This window comes from Miniopterus natalensis, chromosome 7 (genome assembly GCF_054644295.1).
Source record: "Miniopterus natalensis isolate mMinNat1 chromosome 7, mMinNat1.hap1, whole genome shotgun sequence".
Taxonomy (NCBI): domain Eukaryota; kingdom Metazoa; phylum Chordata; class Mammalia; order Chiroptera; family Miniopteridae; genus Miniopterus; species Miniopterus natalensis.
Genome location: NC_142087.1, coordinates 42884971 through 42901945, shown reverse-complemented (window position 1 = coordinate 42901945; position 16975 = coordinate 42884971). Strand labels below are relative to the sequence as shown.

Sequence of the window (16975 nt, the reverse complement as noted above, 5' to 3'; positions counted from 1 at the left end):
AACATCTATGTCATCTTGGAGTTGGCACCTTTTGCTTATCTTTTCCCCTGATAATGGTCACATTTTCTTTGTCCTTTGCTTATTAAGTAATTTTGGATTGTATTCTAAACTTTTTGAATATTAAATTTTGTAGACATGAATTCTGTTAAAATTTTCTAAGGGATGTTATTATTATTATTATTATTATTATTATTATTATTATTATTACTGTTTTATCAGGTAATCAACCCAGTAAGCTTCAGACTGTAAGTTTTTATAATCACTTTCTAGACAGCAGGCAAGACATTGGAGTGTACAACATCTTCAAACCTGCCAGCAAGTGAGCAGATCCTCTGCACCTCCAGGGACTATGGATGACGACACCACAGTGGATTCCCAGCAGGTCTCACCCCCCAGCTACTTCACCACCTTCACCAAATTTATGTGCACCCAAAAGGCAGTTCTCCTGCTTGCTGAGATTATATTCTGCTCAGTGATTCTGATCTACTTCCGTGATTCAGAACTACAATACCACTCCTTGTCGGGGGCTGAGTTGTCCCTTGCTGTTTTCTTCTTTGTCATCTACTCATTTGGCCTGCATACCAAGATACAATTCATCAGCTGGCCCTGGTGTGATTTCTTCCGAACCTTGGCAGCAGCGATCCTCTACCTGATCTCCTCCATTCCTGCCATTGCTGAGAAAAGAAACCGCCCCCAAATCACCGAAGGGGCACTGGGCATATTCGCTATATGCCTCTTTGGCTATGATGCCTTTATCTCTTTCCCCTTGAGGCGGTAAAGACATACAGCAACCTCTACTGACTCTGAAGATGGCCTGCTATAGCGAATTCCCTTCATTTCTCTCTGTAACCTCCTTTGAATTAACTCCTCCCACCCCTATAACATTTCCAGCCAATTCCCAGCTCCCTATTGAGATAAAAATGCCTTTATTGGGAGAATTTGTCTTCTAGCCTGCCAATCAACCGTCCTGGCTATGGCCACCTTTATGAGTGTGCCTAGGTCCCCATTGTGCAGTATCCAAAAGGAGACACTAATTCAGCCTGGACTATGCCCTAACCTAAGCCACAAAATGAGTGAGGAAGGCACTTCAGATTTTGGACTCCAGGGTCCAGCTTATAACCCCACTTCAAATAACCTCCTCAGTGTGGGGGGTGGTTCAATGGAGGAATAAATAAATAATAAACAGATTGTTAAAACAAAGCAAAAAATTACTTTCCGTATGCAGTGGTTTCAATCTCAGTTGTTTTTTAAAAAAATATATTTTTATTAATTTCAGAGAAAGAAGGGAGAGGGAGAGAGAGAGAGAAAGATTAATGATGAGAGAGAGCTCCTGATAGGCTGCCTCTCTCACTCCCCCACTGGGAATGGAGCCTGCATCCTGGGCATGTGCTCTGACTGGGAATCAAACCCTGATCTCCTGGATCATAGGTTGACTCTCAACCGCTGAGCCACACTGGCCGGGCTCAGTTCAGTTTTTAAACCCTATTGATGCTACTTTGTGTCTGTTCAACAGATATATCTCTAACAGGTTGGTCTCAGACTTGGTTGGTGGTTTAATACTTAGTTCAAGTCTCAAAACTTTTGCTATGCTGATTTGGTTTCTCCCATGCATATGAAGCTCAAGGGTAAACTGGGACTTGTCTAGTTTCTTACACAGTATTGAGACATCTTCTCCAGCTCACTTGTCTCCAGGATTCCTCCTACTATACTCTCTGCCCTGCAAAGTACCTATTTCTCAGTTTTTCTGTGCAAAATATGAGGTTTCTTTTAGATTTTTAACTGCCTGTATAACTACTGCTGAGTAGTTGTGCACTTTGGGCCTGCTCTTGCGGTAAAGTCATAGGAGAAAAGAAGGGAAATAATAGAAAACTCATTCTCAAATGTGTTGCTTCTTTAAGTTTTGCCTCCAGTCCACAATTGACCTGATTTTACTTACTTTTAACAGTCCTCAGGTAATTGTTTTTGTGTATTTTGCCCAGCGATTTTAGTTGTAATCAGGAGAGATAGGCCATAGTGGATATACTCTATCTTGATCACAATTGGAAGCCATATCTTAATATTTGATATAAAGAAATTTTCTAAGGATGTTTGTAAAGATATGAAAAATTAACATAATGGAAGACAGAGGTCTTAGAGATCACACAGTCTAATGGAACTCCCTCAGTAGTTGCCTAGGGTAGGACTGGGTTAGAGCGCTAAGTATAGAAAATAACAATCAAGTGTATCCTTAAAATAACTGCCTGAAGTCTGAACTCAAACATTCTAGTTATGCTGAGATATCTCCATGCCCTTTCTCATACTCTTCTTCAACCTTGGACAAATAACCTTTATTGATTTCTAGGATAGTGATTTAGAAATTATGCTACTCCAAGCTCTAAGCAGACCATAGACCCCTTTCTGGGCCAAATGTACTGGAAAGTGGCTGGACTCTCTGTGCTATTCCCTTCCTTAATTAGAGCAGCCCACTTTTGCTTTTCCTATTGGATTGTATCGTATGACCTCTTAACAATTAAGATTTACATTGATAAAAAAAATCATAGAAAGCCACCAGTTTACAATTAGGAGCCTGGGATTGATCAGCAATAACCATACGTGATAGTGCTTTCCAACTGTTCTCTGATGCTTGTAAAATAGCCAAGATACTTTAGATAGGAAATACTGAAGACTTTTTAGGGATTGCCTGAGGCCCCAGGGAAGTTTCAGAGCAGTAAAAATGTTTCTGCTACCCTAATTTAAAATGCTTGTCAGAATACTGGAAAATGTAACATTAGCAGTCATCAAAAGTTTTCAAACCAAGATGATGGTGACCTGTTTTACCCCTTTGGATAATATTTGCCTTTAATGAGGCTCCTGAGAATGGCAAGTACTTAACATTTAAGATATAAAGCTAGTAGGGGAAGGGACACTTCCTTGGGTGTCTTTTAACACCTGGTTATACAAAGTAAGTTAAAAGTCAGGGGAGGGGTTGTCATGTACCACTCAATGTCATTAAAGACAAGTAAATGCAGTTAAATCCTATAGGTTTAAATATCTTCTTTTAAATAGAGAAGTAGGAAGTTATATTTCATTTCAAAGGAACTATACAAGATAAATACCTGTTAAGCAATAAAAACTGGAATAAGGTCCGTGCATATCAAATCACACAATATTAAAGAGGGAGAGTTCATTAGTACCTAAGTTACATGGTGAGGGAACTAAAGAGCAAAACTCTGAATCTTATCTGTTTTCAAATGCTGGGCCTAGATATTTTTCTCTCAACCCAAAGTTGAGGAAATGGGGGAGGGGAGAGAAGGTGGGACCTGTGGAATAAATTTCTGCAGTATAAGACAAGGAAAATAATCTCCAAAGAACTTAAAAACAGGCTAGGAAATTCCTCAAGGAAAGCAAAAATTTAAATGCAGTAACTGAAATAAAATCCATTCTGGAGGCAGGATATAGCCGACTTCTCATTCCAAAAAAAAAAAAAAAAAAGAAAGAAAGAAAGAAAATCAGATCGGTGTTTCAGAAGACACATTTGAGAAGCTTTCCCAAGATATAGAAGAAAAGAACAAAGGAAAATACACATCAAAGAACAAAGATGAGATCCTAAGTATTGAAGACAGCTGCTCTAAAAGAAGAAAATGAGATAAATGGGGCATAGACAATAATTTAATACAATACAAAAAAATTGTCCTGAGGTGAAAAAATACCTGAGTCTTTTAAAGAGTACCCTTTTTCAGGAAAAAAATAAATAATAAAATAAAAAATGTATATGACGAGATCCACCAGAAGGGTTATCCCAGTGAAGTTGAATTTCAGAAATATTCAAAAAAATTCTACATGAGCTACACAAGAAAATGTTGCCTATACAGTAACAAAACACAGGTTGGTCTTTTACTTTTCCCCAGTAGCACCAAGTCTAAAAAAATAATGGAGTAAATCCAATACATTTTTAGGGCAAAATTTGTGAATCAAAAAAACTATATCTATCCATGTTGTCATTGATGTGTGAGGACAACAGACATTCTTAGAGATAAGCTAGATCTCACGTAAGTATTCCTAATCTTAAAAGTATTTAAGATTTTACTTTAGACCACTCAAAAATAAGTAAAAATTAAAATTTAAGAAAACAAATTCTCTATAAAAACTGGAAGCAAATATAGAAATTAAACACACAGAGTTTCCTCAAAAAATTAAAAATGGGACTGCCTTATAACCCTGTGATTCCACTTCTGGGTAAATGTCTGAAGAAACCCCAAACACTAATTCAAAAGAATATATGCACCCTTATGTTTATTGTAACATTATTTACAATATCCAAGCTGTGGAAGCCACCCAAGTGCCCATCAATAGATGAGTGGATAAAAATGGTGATACACACACACACACACACACACTGGAATATTACTCAGCCATAAAAAGAATGAAATCTTACCATTTGCAGCAATATGGATGGGCCTAGAGGGTGTTATGCTAAGTGAAATAAGTCATTCATAGAAACACAAATAGCAGTTCAGTAAAATGGCTGGGCAAAAGATGATAAATATATCATAATCAACAATACTCCTTTCTATCAGTAATCATGAAATAAATTTCCTATTAAGGACAGCAACCAAAGTTTTAGAATACCCAGAAACAGTCACAGTGAGATATGTGTTGGCCCATGTGATAAAATCTATAAAACATTTTCAAATATGTATTTTTAAATTTTGAGTAAAAGTTACTATTTTTTAATTGGGAAGATGGAATATCGTAAAGATTTTCTTTCCAAATTAAGTTATAAATTTAAAATATTTTCAGTTTAAATGTCAGTGGAATGGAGCAGAGTGGAAAGGTTCTTGAGAAGTTATTCCAAAAAATCATATGTAAGCCTGGCCAGCGTGGCTCAGCAGTTGAGCACTGACCTATGATCCAGGCGATTGAGGTTCGATTCCTGGTCAGTCACGTGCCTGGGTTTCTGGCTTGATCCCCAGCAGGGGGAGTGCAGGAGGCAGCCGATCAATGACTCTCTCTCATCATTGATGTTTCTATCTCTCTTTCCTTCTCCCTTCCTCTCTCTGAAGTCAATAAAAGAAAAACGTATTTTAAAAAATCATATGTAAGAACAAGTGGTTAAAGTAGCTTAGGAACTTATTTTACGAGAAAACTAACAAAGGAAGAATAGCCTTTCTGGTCTTAAATCATACCATATAGCTATAGTTATATTATTATACTAGTAGAATAAATATATTTACAATTAAATACAATAGTTCAGAAATAAACACAATTATGTATTACGATTAATATATGATACTGAAAGTAGCATAATCAATAAGGAAAGACATGTTTATTTAATAAATGGTGCTGATAAAATTGTTTAGCAATTTGAAAAAATAAAATTAGATTCTCACCTATTCAATATACCAAAATACATTTCAGTGGCCTTTTAAAAAAAGAAAAAAGAAATCCAAGCCATGGTGGAAGGTGGGAGAGGGAACAACATTTTAAAAAATATATAAAACTTTTTGAAGGAGGAAGAACTTTTAAAAAAAATGTTTTTATTGATTTTTAGAGAGAGAGGAAGGGAGAGGGATAGCGAGATAGAAACATCAATGAGAGAGAAACATCGATTGGCTGCCTCCTGCATACCCCCTACTGGGGACTGAGCCTGAAACTCAGGCATGTGCCCCTACTGGGAATTGAACCTTGACCTCTTGGTTCCTGGGTAGACGCTCAACCACTGAGCCACACGAGCCAGGTGGTAGAAAGACTTTTTAACTAAAAATAGTCAAAGAAATTCTTTTAAAAGTCACAGGTTTGACAGAATTTTAAAAATTAACAGTTTGTCAAAAATACACTCAAAATTTTTAAATATAGAAAAATGGTAAATTTTTTCAATTAATAAAGGTTAGTGTCTTTAACACATACATATATACATACATACATAGGCATATGTATTTATATATTTGTTCTTATAATTCAGTAAGAAAAATTCTAAGATCAGTTGATGAATAGGCACAGATCATAAATTAATTCATAGAAAAGGAAAAGCAATTAGTCAACAAACATATAGTAAAATATTCAGCCTCATAGTAATCAAAGATATGCACATTACTACAACAACGGGCTAAGATGTTAATAATGATACATCCAGTGCTGGGGAGAAGATGATAAAAAGGGACATAAACATACATAGCGGGCCTGGCCAGCGTGGCTCAGTGGTTGAGCATTGGCCTATGGTCCAGGAGATAGTAGTTTGATTCCTGGTCAGGGCACATGCCTGGGTTGTGGGCTCACTGGGGACGTGCAGGAGGCAGCTGATCAATGACCCTCTCTCATCACTGATGTTTCTGTCCCTCTCTCCCTTTCCCTTCCTCTTTCCGAAATCAATAAATAAAAATTCATAGTGGAAATGTAAACTTGCATTGCTATTTTGAAAAACAATTAGGCAAGAGATATCGAAAGCGTTTAAAATGCTTTGACCTACTTCTGAGAATCATTTCTAAGGAAATAATTCTCAATTAGGAAAAAATCTTATGCATAAAAATGTTTATAGTAGCTTCCTTCTCGCTGAGCACCGCCAACATGGTGGTTTTGTGGAGGGTGACCGGTGGCCCACGTCTCCTTTGGGCCTCATGCAGGGAAGCTGGTCACGATCGTAGATGTTATCGATTAGAACAGGGCTTTGGTTGATGGGCCTTGCACTCAAGTAAGGAGACATGCCATGCCTTTCAAATGCATGCAGCTCACTGGCTTCATCCTCAAGTTCCCACACAGTGCCTGCCAGAAGTATGTTTGACAAGCCTGGCAGAAGGCAGATATCAATACAAAATGGTCAGCCATGAGATGGGCCAAGAAGATTGAAGCCAGAGAAAAGAAAGCCAACATTACAGATTTTGATCGTTACAAAGTCATGAAGGCAAAGAAAATGAGGAACCGAGTTATCAAGCTTGAAGTTAGGAAGTTTCAAAAAGCAGCTCTCCTGAAAGCTTCTCCCAAAAAATCACTTGCTGCTGCAAAGGTTCCAGCAAAAAAGGTGACCTCAGCAGGCAAGAAGGCTTCAGCCCAGAAAGTTCCTGCCCAGAAACCTGCAGGCCAGAAGGCAGCACCTCCAAAAGCTCAAAAGGGTCCGAAAGCTCTAGCCCAGAAAGCACCTGCTCCCAAGGCATCTGGCAAGAAAGCATGAGAACATAAGAGGCTATAATAAAAGTAGTAAAGGTTCTTTTTAACACGCAAAAAAAAATAACTATTTATAGAATGAACAGAGCAATGATTAAATAAACTATGGTAAACAGCTGGAATAAAATATTATGCAGGTATTAAAACTTATGCTTAAGAAAAAATGCTTATGTGATTAGGTAAGCTGAAAAACAGTATACAAGAACTGTATACACAGCATGTAAAACAATTCTTTGCAGGGGAAATTTTTTTTTAAAAGTTGGAGTTTTTCAATAGTGAGTGGTGGGAATGTGGGTGATTTTTGGTCTCTGTCTTACTTTTCCTTATTTTCTAAAATTAAAAAAAAATAAGCATGTACTATTTTTATAGTGAAAAGAAAAATATAATTGTTGCTTTCAAAGTCCTAGCCTATGTATTAGGGCATGTATGAAGCAGCAATGACAAGAACAGAAACAGATGTGTAAATTCAACTAGCAGAGTACACTGCAGACAAAAAGGAATAAAGTGCATGAAGTGTCATGGTTATTAACAAAGAATATGTAGAGTGCATATGGGTAATATTTATATGTTGATGGGTGGGTATGAGGGATTGTTACGTAGGACAAGTTTCCCCTCTCTCCTCCAAAGCTATGGGATAGCTGGGAGGGGTATCAGGTCAAGGTGAGAGAGCTTGCTGTCTACATCCACAGGCAGGACAAAGTGCTTCTAAGCTATATCCCCTCCTTGGGGGAGTGGGCCCCACTCAGCCTGGGCACAGGCCCCGATGGTTTTAGGAATCTGCTGACTGGCAGTGAAATGGGATGACCTGGGCACTTGCCCTTCTGTGGAGAAACCCAGTGTTTTAGGTTTAGATATAGAACATTGCACTGCTAAGGTGTGAACTGGAGGGAGATAGGTGCAGAGAGGCCATACCACCCAGAACCTTCTTTTTAGTAGATTGGGTCTGAATTGTGGCATGCGAGCCAAGCTGTTAAACCAGGTAGCCTGGGCCTGCCCTCTGCCTCTCATGGTCTCACATGTCTAGGACATGGGAGCAAGCGTTGGGGAGGCCTTCTCAGCCCATCTTCTCTAGGAGTCCAGAAGCCGGAGGGCTGGAGGAGCCAGGGTCTGTAATTGCAGTAGGAGGTGACTCTAGGCTAGTGTGGGCATCTGTGTCGAGAGAAGAGGTGAGGCTGGGAGGTGCCTTGTCTGAACAGCCCCTCATGGCAATGCTGACTCCTTACTTTTCTCTCCTGTTTCATCACAACCTGTGTCCACAGCTGTTTCCTGTCTTCACTTTCAGTCTTGAGCTCCTGTTGTTTCCAAACTAGGGACAAGGGGTGGATGAGCCATAGCTTGTGAGAGATGGAAACTGTGGGTTATGTAGACCTCAGGTGATCTGCTCATCTCAAGGCTCGTCCCAGTTCCTACTGGGTAGTGGGCTTGGGGCACAAACAGGTTGTGAGTTAGTGGTGCTTTCTCCTTTATCCTGATTTTCAGAAGGGCTTTAGTCTCTGAAGTACAGCTATGTAGCTGGCTAACTAGGGGATGATGTAGAACAAGATTTCTGATCATAGAGGGCCTTGTGCTGTGTGGGCCTCAACAGCGTGGCCTCACGTTTGGCCTTACCTTCATCCTATGTGTGTGTGCATGGGTGTACACACACACACGCAGAATTTATATTACACACACGGGCACACACACACACACACACACACACACACAGAGTTTGCATTTCCCCGGAGCGTATCCTGCCACCATGGTGGTGGTGGTGGTTGTGGTCTGTGGTGCTGTCCCAAGCGAGTGAATGCAGAGGGCCATGTCAGGACTTCTTCCTGAACATGTCAGGACACCCTCCTCAAGCCAAGGTGCCTTACGAGGTGTAGCTCTTCAACCTAGCCACGTGACAAGCTTCACTGTGCTTGAGAAACCATGGGACAATGACTGGACATTGTGTAGAAGTGTCTTATCTGGTATCTCTTTGGGATTGTTGTGCTTCATCCACTGGGCTTGACCTTTCTGCGGGGTCACTTTCTGCCCAGATCCTATCTGTACTTCAAAGCCCTGGATAGATCTAGCAGCTCAATAAGTGATTCCTGAATAAAAACCATGGTTTGGTGGCCTAGCTCATATGCGAAAGAGATTCTAATATGATAGCACCTTCCCCCTTCTCTTCCTTGCTGGCATCTTTGTCCTTAGGTAGGCTGTTACTCTGGTCCACCTTGCTCATTAGATCCCCACCAGAGCGTGAGTGTAAGAGTGGCAGGGTCTCTGTCCCCTTGACTTCCCCCCTGCTTCTGCCTTACCTCTTATGGCACATGTCTCCTGTTAGAGTAGTGTTCTCTTTATGTACTCCTGTTCTCACGAATCCCAGAACCTAGGGGACCCCAAGACTTTCATAAGTCAGGCAGCCAGAGAATTTCATTCCTGTCACTGAAAGATGTGCTCTGTCCATGTTCAGCAGGAAGCAGTTATAGAAGTATGACCCTTATCCTTACTCCCTCAAGAATGAGGAGTGAAACATCTCAGGGGAACTGTTAGATAGGACAAGGGTCTCAAGGTCTGGGCCATTCTTACTGAATGCTATTTTTGCTAAATATTAAAATGTATCACAATATTTTGCAGACCAGCTGTAACCAGGATGAGCTTGACAGGAACCCAATTCAATAAGTCTAGTCAACCGAAATCATATGTAATTGACCAAATAGTATATATAAGCAATGGCTAAGCCTCCTTTTGGGGAGGAAGAGTTTTGGATATGAAATCCCCGTCTCCTTTACTTGCTGTAAGTAAATAAAACTACTTTGCAACAACCACATCTCATTCTTGAACAGAGCACCCCAAGCAGCGAATCCCTGAGTCTGGTAACAGAATCAGTGCCTCTCTTCCAGTTACAGAGATTTTAGGGAAGGTGATATATTTAAGGAGGTGTTTGAATGATGGAAATGAGGGGGAAATGGTGAAATGTCAGAGACAGATATTTTTCTGTTTCCAGGTGTTTGGTGTGGAAGTCTTAAAGTTGGGACTGAAATGAGCGATAAATTTGTAATGAATTAAAAAAAGAGAAGTAGATATTGGGTGAAACAGTCATTGCCAAAAAAGGCAATTCACCAGTTTAAGGGCCCTAAAGAGGAAGGTGTGAAAACCTAAAAAGCAATGGTCAGAAAGCACACTTAGCCTTGGGACTCAGTAGAGTGGTGCTGGGTAGGAGGGGAAAAGTTGGATAGGAGGCTGTTGCAAAAACAAGAAAGTATGTGACCAACTATGTGAATGTGTATCTGTTATTATGTCCTTGATCTGTGCTTCCCTCTGTTACTGTAGTCATACACCCACTATTTCATGTGGGGTCACAAATATAACAGTCCCTACCCTTGGACTAAATTGTAATATCAGTCATTTGCATGCTTGGATATGTTAGTGTGGTAGCGGTAGGGTTCCCAAGATGACAATGGCATAGAGCAGGGAAGATGTTTTACAGAAATCTGTTTCTCTATTTTGTTTTTAGGGTCAATGCAAGTATTTTTGCAATTGAATGGAACAGCAGCTTCTAAGAAATAAAAAACAGATGTTAGAGGAAGGCATTCCAAGCTGAGTCAGGAGAAGTCCTTAAGGGTACTCTGTGCTCACAGCTTTCCCTACACTTTTCTTTGCTGTAATATTGATAGATGCCCACATCCCCAATTCTCCCTTACTGGCACCGAGGCTGTATGTAGCAGTCTAAAAATATCAGAATACACTGACTCCCAAGCTTGAATGTCCTTCAAAAGAGGCATTCCTATGTAAAGGAACATATTCTACCTGATTTACTTCTCGGATATAGAAAAATAAGTACATATATTACTTTAGGTAAATATTGATCTTATAAAACCAACTTCTTAAACCAGATATAAACCTAAATTTTCACAACTTTGTTTACTAAAGTTGTTCAAAATCAAGTAAAATTGTTCTACATTAAAAAAATTTTAATGCCTTTTTGGAATGTTATATTAAAAATAATAAGCATCATACTTTCTTGGAAATATTAGCTAAAGTTTCTATAGGAACCTAGCCACATCACATTCTTAACACATTTGTGGTATGCATTTTTGAAATTACAGGCAATATATGGCACTAAATTATAATTGACATGCAATTTACAGTTTGTACCTGAATTTTTGGTGTAGTTTTTAGAAAAAGAGACATCAGTATGCATTAAATTGAAAAATATAAAAATACAGGTATTTTTATATGGGAATATGATAACTTTATAATAATTTTGAAATCTGGAAGCATTTATTAATTTGTTTAAAAAGATTGACATTTCTTTTGTACAAAGATTCTGTTAAAGACAGTAAACATGAGTTAATTTCTCATTCCTTTAAAATGCTCCATTATGGACAGCTTTCTTCTATAGTGGTTAATATTAAAAAGTATAAAAGGTACTCCCAATATCTATCTACCATCTATCATCTATCATCTATCATCTATCTATCTATCTATCTATCTATCTATCTATCTATCTATCTATCTATCTATCTATCTATCTATCTATCTATCATCTATCTATCATCTATCTATCTATCTATCTATCATCTATCTATCATCTATCTATCTATCTATCTATCTATCTATCTATCTATCTATCTATCTATCTATCTATCATCATCTATCATCTATCATCATCTATCATCATCAATCATCTATAAATCTATCATCTATCTAATCTATCATCTATCATCTATCTATCATCTATCATCTATCTATCTATCTATCTATCTATCTATCTATCTATCTATCTATCTATCTATCATCTATCTATCTATCTATCTATCTATCTATCTATCTATCTATCATCTATCTATCATCTATCTATCTATCTATCATCATCATCTATCAATAATTCTTTTCATGAAATCCAACTGCTTTGGTTATCTATTGCTGAGCAACTACCCCAAAACTTACTGGCTCAAAGGAGAAACAATTTTATTATTTGTTCACGAGTTTGCTGTGTGGGCAGTGCTTGGAGAAATTAGCTTGTTTCTTCTCTACATGGTGTCATCTGGGGTGTTTCAAATGGCCAGGGGCTGCTGGAATGCCACAACTTGGGTCATAAATCTGGGGTCTCTGTTTTTAAGGTCTACTGGATTCCTCAGTTGTCATCCATGTGATCTCTTCATGTGGTTACTTAGCTTGGGTTTCCTCACACCAGGATGATCTCAGTTTAGTTGGACTTCCCAGAGCACTGAACTATTAGTTGCCAGGCCAACTCTCAAAGTTTAGGCCTGTCACAGGCAAAGTGCCATTTTGCTGCATTCTATTGGCTGAAGCAGGTCATTAGGCCCCAGCCCAGATTCAGTGGAAGGAATTCCACAGGGCATGCATACTGGGAGACATGGTTCATTGGGGGCCATCTTTGGAGGCTAGCTACCACATCAATGTTTATGAAAAAAATTCCATGAACATTAAACTGACTCTATTTCCTACCAAATAACCAAAAGCAAAGGAATGCTCAACTTAATTGTCTTTCCCTATACACAAGTCCACACTCAAATCATTCTGATTTTTAACATGATCTTTCCCAAATTTGCCTCATTCAAATTCTTTCAGCACTGCAGTCTCTTCATTAGGTCCTAGAATGAATCTCATCTAAATCAAACATTTCCAGATGTTTTAATTCCAAAAACCAGAAAAATTAAGGTATGACTAATTTAATTTATATATTTGCATATAGTTGTCAACTTTGTAATTTTTAAATTTGTAGTAAGAATAATAAAAACTGTATAATTTACTGTTACTCTTGTTTCTTAAAGGAAAGTACATTAAATTTTTTAAAAAGTAATAAAGAGAATGTCAGACTGAATTAGAATTGCTTACTTTATGAAAACATATAGTATTGTGTCTTTATTCTTCTCATTTTGGTGCAGGTAAGGAAAGCATCAATAACTGCCACTGATTCTTGGACCTAGTATTTGGGAACCTCTAGTCAAGCTACTGTTGCTGAACATTGTCAAGGTCCTTTTTTTCCGAACCAGGCTAAAATCATTTCACATCTTTCCCTAGGGACTGTAATCATACTGATCACACTGCAAATTTTATAAGTCCCTCTTTTACATGGAATCATTTAAATCTGTGCTAATGTAAATAGTACAATTATGAAATACTTCTTATTGTATTAGGATTGGATAGTGTTAGCATACTCAGTAGTTACAAGTGCGGACTCTGGAATCATATTGCCTCCATTCCAATCTGGGTTGTCATAACCTTGAACAAAAAACCTTTAACCTAATAAATCCAACCTTGCTGCACTTCAGTTTCCCCATCTATGATGTAGGTATAATCATAGCAGAGCTCTTTTGAAGTTTTAATAAATACTATGTATAAAGTACATGGATTAGTGCCCAGCACATAAGCACTCAGTATGTATAATATTATATTTTTATTATATTTATACATAATATCAGTATTTTGCAATTGACTTAGGATCTTAATATATACTTTAAGGATAATCTCAATATCCATAATGCTTCTGAAGAAATTAGTGACAATTAGACAATAGAATTTTAAAGCCGGAAGGAACTTTAATGTCATACGATTCTATCCTATTACAGCTGAGGACATTGTTTAAAAATTATAAAACACTGATACAGAGTCCATCTATCTTATGGTATAAGACAACTAGTGGCCCGGCCAGGCGTGGCTCAGCAATTGAGCATCAACCTAGGATCCAGGTGATCGGGGTTCAATTTCCGGTCAGGGCGCATGCCGGGGTTATGGACTCCATCCCCAGTCGGGGGCGTGCAGGAGGCAGCTGATCAATGACTCTCTCATTATTGATGTTTCTATTGCTCTCTCCCCCTCTCCCTTCCTCTCTCTGAAATCAACACAGATATATTAAAAAAAAAAAAAAAAGACAACTAGTAGGGGTTACAATAATCAGATTAACCTTATAGATAAATAAAATATATAGACCCCCACATATATTTCTAGTAGCTTTGCCAGATTGGTTTCAGTCCCACTTACATTTATCAGTGCCACTCATATATTAACTACTTGAACTTTATCATATATGTCCAAATAGAAAGCAACATCATGTTCACAGTCTCTGCAAAACAACAAAATTCCTAAGAATACCTAAAAATGGTAATAGAAAAGGACAAGCAGGGTTTAGGAAATTTTAGGGCAACTGCCAGATTTATTTTAAGCCCTATGCTTAAAAATAAATTTAATTCACATGACTGGCTTAAAATACCGGAGCCAAGAAAAGTCACCGCAAAAGCATTTAATGAAATACCTGAATTTTGTCTAGTGTTTGTCTTTGAAATAATTCTTGTGAACTTACTTCCTATCTTGATTTATACAGTGGATTTTATATCTAAATATTTCTTGTATATAATAAAATGGAAATAGAATAGTCGTTTTTCAAATAATGTAACATTTTCTTAACTTTTGACTCACATCAGAAAGCTGTTGGACTATTCACATGCTGTCCAATGCTTTTTATAAAGAAAATTGGTTCATCTGCAGCATTTCCAGTGTGAGGCAAAAAATCCGAGTTTTCTATTTCTAGCAATGCTTAATTTGACCTAGAGCTAAAAACTATGCTTGATTAAAAATAAATTAAGGTAGATTTCCTACTGAAAGAAACGAAGAACATTACTTTATCAGCAGATTGAGTAACAAGTCTTTCACCCTCACACCACAGGTCAATGAAGCAACTGAATTAGGGAGGAAATGCCTATTATTTTGATGTTTTACATTAGCTTTGGTAAAATCACAATTTTGTTTCACTGAACGTTTTGAAATTGAAAAGGGGGGACTACACATCAAGAAGAGAACTACAGAGGGAGTGTTAATGGTGTGGGAGAATTAGTAGAAATAACTTAAAAATAATATTTTTTTCCTGAGATTACTTTCCCTTTTTAAAAAGAGTAAATTGAGCTTGACTTCCATTGGCTATATTTTCCGAGGTCAATATTTTAACGCTTCTCATACACAAACGCTCGGCTTAGGAGGGCTGAGCACTGATTTGCTTGGTCATTTTCCCATAGAATCGTAGGGGGGCTAGGCACTGTGGGTGGGGGTCGCGGATGGCCGAGGACTAAATACTATTGAAAACCAAATCCCGCTGGTGATAAAAATGCTGGTGCCTGCCGGCGAAAAAGCTTCTAGCCTTAAAAAACAAAAAGCGCACAAAAGACCCCAAAGGCCCTATCTCCAAAATAATAATAACAAGCACCCTTTCTTTCCTGTCAGAATTCTCCCGACGACGGCAGCCCAGAGGAAGCAGAGCTGGGGCAGCTGCCAGAACGCGACCGGAGCCTGCGCGAGTTCCGCCCCCGCCCCGACCTCCGCCGCAGCTCGGGAGCCCTGCGTGGCTCCTCAAAGCTGCCAAAGCAAGGGCCGCACCGTCTGCCGCACCCAGGCGGCTTCTTTCTGTTGCCAGCCTCCCGGGTCCGTCTGCGACGCCCCGGGCGCGCCCCGCCTTCCGCCCCGCCCAGGTATGCGTGCGCGCGCGCGGCCCGGCCGGTTCCCCTTCCGAGCGTCCGTCCGCGCCCCGCATGCGCAGTCCGCGCCGGCGGTCTCCGTTTGTTTAAACAGGAAGGCGGACATATTAGTCCCTCACGGCCCCCTCGTCCCACCCCCTCAGGCATTCGCCGTCGCCACTTGCCCTTTCCCCAGCCCGGGCCACAGCGCCTCCCAGAAGAGCCCTCATCAGCAGCCGCTGGGACCCGACTGCCCTCTTCCTCACCGTCCGCTCTGCAGCCTTTCCAAGTCTCCATCGGGCACCGACCTCGCCCTGCCCCGCCGGACACCGCGGCAGACGCCCCAGCAGCGACGGGACAAAATGGGAAAGTGAGGCTATCCCGCGAGGACCAGCTCTCGGCGAACACAGATCGGTGCATCGGATCGGGCCAAGTGGAGCCGGGGATGCGGGGCTAGACTGCCTACAGCACTTCAGAGCGGAGCGGGCCCGGCCCGTGGCCCAAGCGGCGGCGGTAGCAGCTGGCACAGCTCCGCACCCGCCCTTCGCTTTCGCCTTTCCTCTTTTCCCTCCCCTGCTGCCCAGAGGAGTCTCCACCCTGCTTCTCTTTCTCTCCCCCCCACGCCCATCTCGGGACGGGGAACCCTCCTTGGAGAGGGCGGCTCGGGCCCGCTAGGCTGAAGCACCTCGCGGGAGCGACGAGACTGGTGGCGACGGCACTGTCGGCTGTCGTGAGGGGCTGCCGGGTGGGATGCGACTTTGGGCGTCCGAGCGGCTGTGGGTCGCAGTTGCCCCGGGCCCGGGGTCTGGAGAGCCGAGATCCCCTCAGTGAGGGGAAGGAGGAGGGGGAACTGGGCACACCTGGTGACCCTGAGGTTCCGGCTCCTCCGCCCCGCGGCCGCGAACCCACCAACGGAGGAAGTTGGTTGAAATTGCTTTCCGCCGCTGGTGCTGGTACCGAGGGTATTGTCACAGTAGCAGCAACATGTCGACTGGGGACAGTTTTGAGACTCGGTTTGAAAAAATCGACAACCTGCTGCGGGATCCCAAATCGGAAGTGAATTCTGATTGTTTGCTGGTGAGTGGCACTGTTCTCTTTTGCTTGTGTGGGGTTGTGTTTTCCTTCCTCTTGCTTTCAGTCTAGTTATCTGCAAAAGAAAGTTGCAGCTATGCATAATATTGGAAAACACCAAAATCTGGTGCTTTTTCCCGAAGAATCCTGGAGTAACCACTAAAATCTCATGCCGTGGCACTCTTTAATCATTGCACTGACTGACTACTAACTAGAACTATCCCCTGAACTTTTAGCTCTGACTCAGTTCATCATTATACAAAAGATACTTATAAACATCTATTGCAGGCATCATATAAAGTTACCACGTCAAAGTTATTACTACG

At 40.3% G+C, this 16975-nt stretch overlaps 1 protein-coding gene and 2 pseudogenes across 3 annotated transcripts in view; all 3 read left to right on the top strand.

The window, feature by feature from the left end:
- Positions 1-349: 349 nt before the first annotated feature.
- Positions 350-922, top strand: LOC107535938 (proteolipid protein 2 pseudogene; annotated as a pseudogene).
- Positions 923-6565: 5643 nt separating this feature from the next.
- Positions 6566-7144, top strand: LOC107535937 (large ribosomal subunit protein eL14 pseudogene; annotated as a pseudogene).
- Positions 7145-15797: 8653 nt separating this feature from the next.
- Positions 15798-16975, top strand: part of ROCK1 (Rho associated coiled-coil containing protein kinase 1) — a 131623-nt gene continuing 130445 nt past the window's right edge. For 2 of the 3 annotated variants that reach the window (XM_087818990.1, XM_016211505.2), the window contains exon 1: positions 15798-16655. In XM_087818990.1, coding sequence (XP_087675116.1) covers positions 16563-16655 — 93 coding nt within the window. In that variant the 5' untranslated portion in view covers positions 15798-16562. The remainder of the gene's footprint in view (positions 16656-16975) is intronic. The other variant, XM_087818991.1, reaches the window with a different exon arrangement.